This window comes from Cavia porcellus, unplaced genomic scaffold (assembly GCF_034190915.1).
Source record: "Cavia porcellus strain 051 isolate PalLab524CR breed Dunkin Hartley unplaced genomic scaffold, mCavPor4.1 scaffold_19, whole genome shotgun sequence".
In the NCBI taxonomy this organism is placed as follows: domain Eukaryota; kingdom Metazoa; phylum Chordata; class Mammalia; order Rodentia; family Caviidae; genus Cavia; species Cavia porcellus.
Genome location: NW_026947502.1, coordinates 65,454,026 through 65,460,756, shown reverse-complemented (window position 1 = coordinate 65,460,756; position 6,731 = coordinate 65,454,026). Strand labels below are relative to the sequence as shown.

The 6,731-nt window shown below is 48.0% G+C and overlaps 1 protein-coding gene across 1 annotated transcript; it reads right to left on the bottom strand.

Moving 5' to 3' along the window:
• Nucleotides 1-128: 128 nt before the first annotated feature.
• Nucleotides 129-2,783, bottom strand: Rpl8 (ribosomal protein L8). Its single transcript, XM_005000921.4, has 6 exons — nt 2,632-2,783; nt 2,269-2,416; nt 2,052-2,193; nt 1,586-1,804; nt 568-683; nt 129-319 (listed from the first exon to the last, which is right to left on the bottom strand). Exons 2-6 carry the CDS (start codon nt 2,404-2,406, stop codon nt 161-163), a joined length of 774 nt encoding a protein of 257 aa, XP_005000978.1. The 5' UTR covers nt 2,407-2,416; nt 2,632-2,783; the 3' UTR covers nt 129-160.
• Nucleotides 2,784-6,731: the final 3,948 nt, after the last annotated feature.

The following is a 6,731-nucleotide window of genomic DNA, read 5'->3' as shown; positions in this document are numbered from 1 at the left end:
GTTCCTTCCATACCCAAAGATCCCTAGCAGACTGGATCTCATGTCAGCACCTGTGGCCAGAACACCCCAGCCAGAAATAAATGTGGTCAGGGATGCCCCATCATTTGAAGAAAGAGGTTGCCAACCAGTCTAAAGACAAACTTTATTGAGCCCCTCAGCTCTAATTCTCTTTCTCTTGCACAGTTTTGGTTCCACGGAGTCGCCCAGTCCTGCGAGCAGCAATAAGACCCACTTTGCGTCCTGCAGGGGCATCTCTACGGATAGTTGAGGGTTTGCCAATGTGCTGGTGGTTACCACCTCCAAAGGGATGCTCCACGGGCTACAGGAAGAAGACAGTGTTATAATAGGAGTTATCCCACCTGCTTTGGGGCAAGATCAAGTTGATATAAAACCACCACCCAAGTGCCAGGCATGGTGACACATGCCAGACTACACAGAGTGACCTTAAGGCCAACATGAACTGCGTAGTGAGACCTTGTCTCTTTCAAAAAACATCTCTAGAAGGCTAGGTAACCCACCCATAAAGCCACTGCACCGAGAATACCCCTCATTTTCTGGGCTACTTACATTCATGGCCACACCGCGTACACGTGGCCAGCAGTTCCTCTTTGCCTTGTATTTGTGGTAGGCTCGGCCAGCCTTCAAAATAGGTTTATCAATTCTGCCCCCACCAGCTACTACACCTGTAAAATGAAGCATGTCAGAGATGGGCACCAAATGCCCTCCAGTGAGAACACACCCAGCTAAGTGAGTGAATCACTCAAAGAATACCACATGCAGCCGGGCGTGGTGGCACATGCCTGTAATCCCAGCACTTGGGAGGCTGAGGCAGGAGGATCGTTGCGAGTTCAAGGACAGCCTAGGCTACAAAGTGAACTCACAGCCAGCCTGAACTGCATAGACCCCATCTCAAAGACAAAAAAAAAAATCATCATATGCATCATGCATCATGCAAGAACCACCAGCCACCACCAGTTTCCACCCTAGGAGGCCTTGCATTCTGTATGCTACCATCACATTTCTTCAAGCTCCATTGGGTAAACAAGCCCAGGCTCTCAACCCTCATCATCATGATGTTGCCTAAATTCAATTACAAAAGCAAAACACCTTCATCACTATGTCTGCAACAACAGACCAAATCTTCTAACCTTTGAAAGTTCCAGGACAACTGATCAAGCCCACTGTATCACAGGTTTGCTTAGTCTGTGAACATAGCTTCAGAATGGACCTTTCGCAAGAACAGATTTAGGAAAGATTCTGTGGGGCTGGGGATTTAGCTCAGCGGCATAAGCACCTGCCTGGCCAAGTGTGAGGTCGTGAGTTCGATCCCAAAAAACAAAAGATTCTATGGTACTGCTCAACAGAACCACTCACTTGATATCGTTTTGAGAAAGTCTCAAATATCTTATCACTTTGTGGCTGAAAAAGTTATTAGTCAATTCAACTATCCTGCCAGCTTTTCAGACAAGGCAACTTCAAACTGCCTGTGCTCAAACTATGGCACAAACAATTCAGTTCCAGGGCTCAAAACTGCCCTATAGTTTGATAACCGAGTCTTCAGCATTAATCATGGAATGGCACTCACCAACAACAGCTCTGTTGGCAGAGGAGATGACCTTCTTGGAACCCGAGGGCAGCTTCACTCTGGTCTTCTTGGTTTCAGGGTTGTGGGAAATGACTGTGGCATAATTGCCAGAGGCTCGGGCCAGCTTGCCCCTGTCTCCAGGCTTCTCCTCCAAGCAGCACACAATGGTCCCCTCAGGCATGGTGCCCACAGGCAGAACATTGCCAATGTTGAGTTGGGCTGTCAGGAAAAGCACCGAACGGTCAGTGCAACCAATGGCAACATAAACCGACTCTTAAGCAGTCCAGAAACAGGCTGAGGTAAATACTGTACAGATTTCTGCAAACCTGAATGGGTACTCCTCTGTCACACGGTCTCCCCAAGAGAGATTTCTGCCCAGAAAGTTCTTACCCAGGCACGGACTGTGCGCTCCTTGAACACCCTGTTACCGCTCCATTTGCTCTCCCTTCCCGACCGCAAGACTCACCCTTTTTGCCGCAGTACACAAATTGGCCCGTGTGGATGCCCTCGGCGGCGATGAACAGCTCCGTACGCTTCTTGAATCGGTACGGATCTCGGAAGACCACCTTAGCGAGCGGTGCGCCGCGGCCCGGGTCGTGGATGATGTCCTATGGGTCGAGACGGCATCAGCGCGGGGCCGAGGCGGGACGCCCCGTTCTCCCACCAGCCCCATCACCTCGCACCTTCACGATCCCCTTGATGTAGCCGTGGCGCTCTGCGAAGTCCACGGCACGTAGCCGAGCAGCTCCCTTGCGATGCTTCACGTGCGCACGAAACACAGAGCCAGCACCCTTCCTCTGTCCACGGATCACGCGGCCCATGACGGCGGGTCTAAGAGAAGCTCGCTGTCAGCGTCTTGCCGTAGAGCCCCGCCGCCGCCCCACGGGTCGCACGCGCCCCCATCAAGGTTGTTCCACGCCCCGTTCCAGGCCGCGCGCCCGCGCTATCTCAGAAGTGTCGCTCAGGTCCCTGGCGAGCCCCATCGTGGCCTAGAGAAGTAGATGGCAACGGATGCTCTCAAGGCCGCAGCACCGAACACAACCTACCTGTTGCCGAACTAGGCCGAAAGAGGAAATGGCGAGTCCACTAGCCCTCTTTTCTTCCGGGGCGGAGTCACAGAAAGCCTCCTTCCGGGAGCAGTGCATGCCGGGATGCGTAGTTCCCCCGCTGCAGTGCAGTTTCCGGGTGGCAGCGGGTTCCTAATGGCCGAGGCAGGGGTTTCTGCTGGTGTAGGGCACGAGGTAGGCTGGGGAGAGGGTCGTGCAGAATCAGGCCTTGTGCTTTGCCAGGCGAGAAGAGTGGGGCCTGGGTGACAATGAGTGTCGCTTCCCACGGTTTGGCGGCTCCGGGACGCGGAGAGGTCGAGAAGAACAGGGAGGAAGTAGGAGTTGTCAAGGAGAAGAGCGTCTCCAAGCCTCCTCTGCCTCTGGAAATGAAGAGGGTCTGCCGGGCAGGGGTGTCTACAGGGCACGTGCTGTAGCGACGGAGAGGGGCCCACCAGGTGAGACCCTGAAAAGCGGAAAAGCAAGGCAGGAAGAGAAGAGGATGAGTTTCTACCAGACGCTGCAAACTGCTGCCACGGTGGCGGCATGAAAAAGGGACAAGAAGAGGAGAGGCGCCATGTAGCAACTTTCTGAAGTCACAGAGGAGCAGAGAGGCTGGCTCATGAGGCCTCAGACAGGCTGCAGTGGGGAGCAATCAAGAAAGAGCCGCTGATGAGAGGTCAGGAGGCCACAGTCCACGGGCAGGACTGTGTCCAAGGAGAGAGAGGGGTTCTGAGGTCCAGAAGGAGACAGACCCGTGGAGACATAAGCTGTGGGTCCCTCGAGATGGTCCTTGGATCCCTGGGATGAGGTGTACTGATGTGGTCGCTAAGTTCTTGGGTGCAACCAGGGAGCCAACTACACAACAAGCAGGTTCACAAGAAAAGGTCTTGACTGTTGTACCCTTCAGTGTCGATGAGTGACACAGCCTCACCTCCATGTGATGTCACCAAGCCTGGCTTGAGGCAGGGATACCGCAGATCTGGGTTAGTGGTGGCCAGTGGGTGGGTCCCACGCTGCCAGGATCCAGCCTTCCCCCACCTGGATTCTCTGTGCTGGTCATGTTTCCCATGCCACCCATTATCAGTTTGTCCCTGCTTTTCAGATTTTGTTATGAAGTGAGGCTTAGTGACACAGTCCTGTAATCCAAGCGCCTTAAGAGGCTGGGGAAGGGGTGTTCCCATTTTGGGATACAGCAATTTAATAGACCCTATCTCAAAACAAATAAAAAGGGCTGGGAATACAGTTTACTGTGAAGACTCTGGATTCAATCCCAGTACCAAATACACACGATACTGTTAGAATTTTTTTTTTTTTTGTCTTTTTCGTTTTTATTGTTACCAGGGATCAAACTCACGACTGCCTGCTTGCAAGGCAGGCGCTTATGCTGCTGAGCTAAATCCCCAGCCCCTTGTGTTTTCTTTAAAAATTAATCTTAATTAGTTCTTGTCTCATACATACATGTAATTTAGTATAAATCCAGTAGCTATTGTCCTGTCTTTTTTGGTTTGACTTCTCTCTCCCTCTAGCATCAGCTGCCCTTATCTTCATCTCCCAAAAGCAGAAATTTGTTGTGTTTCCACCAGGTAATATAATCATAGGCCCTGTAACAAGCCTGCCATCATAGATAGTTAAAATGGGATCATGCAGAATAACAGGAATCATACCAAGTACTCAATATCAGGCAGTCTTTACAGACTAGGAACGGTTTTTAAGTATGTCTAGGTGTTAATCGTATACACTTGGTTTTCCTGATTTGGTGTTCCATTCTGGAGTTATAATTTAGAAAAATGTATTTTCATCAAGATTATCTTGGTTTTCCCAGGTATATTAGGTGTCTGGATTCAAAATTACTTATTCTCACTGGTGGTGCTTTTTGATCAAAGATAAAGCCATAATTTTTTTTTTTGTCTTTTTTTTTGAGATGGGGTCTCGCTATACAGTTCAGGCTGGCCGTGAGCTCACTTTATAGCCCAGGCAGTTCTCGAACTCACAACAATCCTCCCACCTCAGCCTCCCGAGTGCTGGAATTACAGCCGTGAGCCAGCACACCCGGTGATAAAGCCACAATTTAATGGCCAAGTTCAACATTAAATCCCACCTTGTGTGTTACATCATCCCCATCCCTTCTTGACTCCACTTCCTAGATTTTTACCCTCAATTTAGGCTTTAAAAAAAGATACATACATAATAATTTTGGGTGTGTATATGTATGGTACTGGGAATTAAATCCCAGTCCTAGTGCATGCTATGCAAGTACTATATCAATGAGCTATTTCTCCAGTCCTCTTTTTGTTTTTTGTTTTCTTGAGACAAGGTCTCACTAAGTTCCCTAGACTGGCTTTGAATTTTAGTTCTCATGCCTTAACATCCTGGGTAGCTGGGTTGGTCAGGTATTTAGTTCAGCAGCTCAAATGCTTGCCTGGTAAATACAATGTCATTAGTTCAATCCCTGGTACCAAAAGGGGAAAAAAAAAGACTGAGTAGCTGGATTAGAAGTGTATGCCACCATGGCTATCAATTTATTTTTAAAATTTTATTTATTTATTTATATCTTCTCCAAGCAATTTAATGTCTTCCTGAGAATGTGAATGTAACTCGAGTTTTGCTAAAGCTTTGAATTTCAGGAAAGCATCCAAAATGCCAGTCCAGGCCAGGTGTGGTGATACATGCCTGTAATCCCAGCACTTGAGAGGTTGAGGCAGGAGGATTGCCTCAAATTTGAGGCCAGTCTTGGTTATATAGCAAGTTCAAGATCTGCCTAGACTGCATAGCAAGACCCTGTCACCAAAAAAACCCCAAAAACACCAGCCATTCCATGGAACAGGCATTTCATCTATCAGTTTATGTAGTTCTCATGGATTTATGGCTGATGATGCAAACCAAGGCCAAGAGGTTATGCTGGAGGCAGGTCTGATGGATGGTCATCTTGTGGGACTCCCCTTAGTGTGGCGAATAGCATGGACCCCAGTACCAAAGCTTCTGTGGCCTTAAACTACTCTTTTGGCAGTAGTACTGTTCTATTTCAGCCTGAGCTACTGCTTTGACCTATTTCACCTCTCAGTTCCTCTGGGGACTTCAAACACCTTTGCTGCTTTTCCCTGCAGCAGCTGCTGGGTCCCTTGCAACTGACTCCACAACTGCCACAGCCAGGCTTATGTGGGCAGCTTAAGTCAGTTTGATGATCGGCTGACGAGGCCCTACTTTTTGCCTTTGTGGTTTTGTTTTACTGTGTTTTGTTTTTATTTTGCAGTACTGGGGATTGAACCAGGACCTTATGCATGCTAGGCAAATGCTGTACCACTGAGTTATATATTTAGTCCCTGTTAGGGTATTTCTGGTAAACAGTCCTTTTCTGGGTTTCTTTTTAGGAGTCTATCTTTTCATAAGGAAATCCAGATCTTCTCATGATGTGATAGCTAAGGATGTTCATCCTTTTCTGTTACTGTAAGATTTAATTTACACTGTCATCTTCTAGTTCCTTTGGTGATTTCTGTTAGCTCCATCAAGTTGCTATTCTCCGTGCTCAGCCTAGTGTCTGAATGGAAGTTCCAATGAACATTGACATTCCTTGGCAGTTGATATTCCTTTCCTGATCCCAAAGTCCTGTCACAAAACTCCTGCCTTGACTATTGTCAGTATTTGCTGTGTGTTGTCCAGCTCCCTCCTGGGCTTGTTACATCCTGGCACAAGTGAAAGTAAATGGATACAAACCCAGCTAAATCAATGAGATTAAGTTATGCGCTATGGTTTGAAAGATGGTATCCCTTCCATAATTTATATTGACATTTAATTCTCAACCCAACAGTCCTAAGACATATGAATGGGATGTGGTGGTATATACCTATAATCCTAACACTTAGGAGGCTGAGGCAAGAGGATTGCCATGAGTTCAAAGATAACTGGGCTACATAGCGAGTTCAAGGCCCACCTGAACTACATAGTAAGACCCCTGTTCTAAAAGGAGAGGGAGTGACAGGACTAGAGATTTAGCTCAGTGGTAAAAAGCTTATATGAAATACATAGGGCTCTTTATTCACTGGTACTTCCTAAAATGACTAAGGTTGAAGGGGAATACTCTTACCCTTCTGTCTACCATGTAA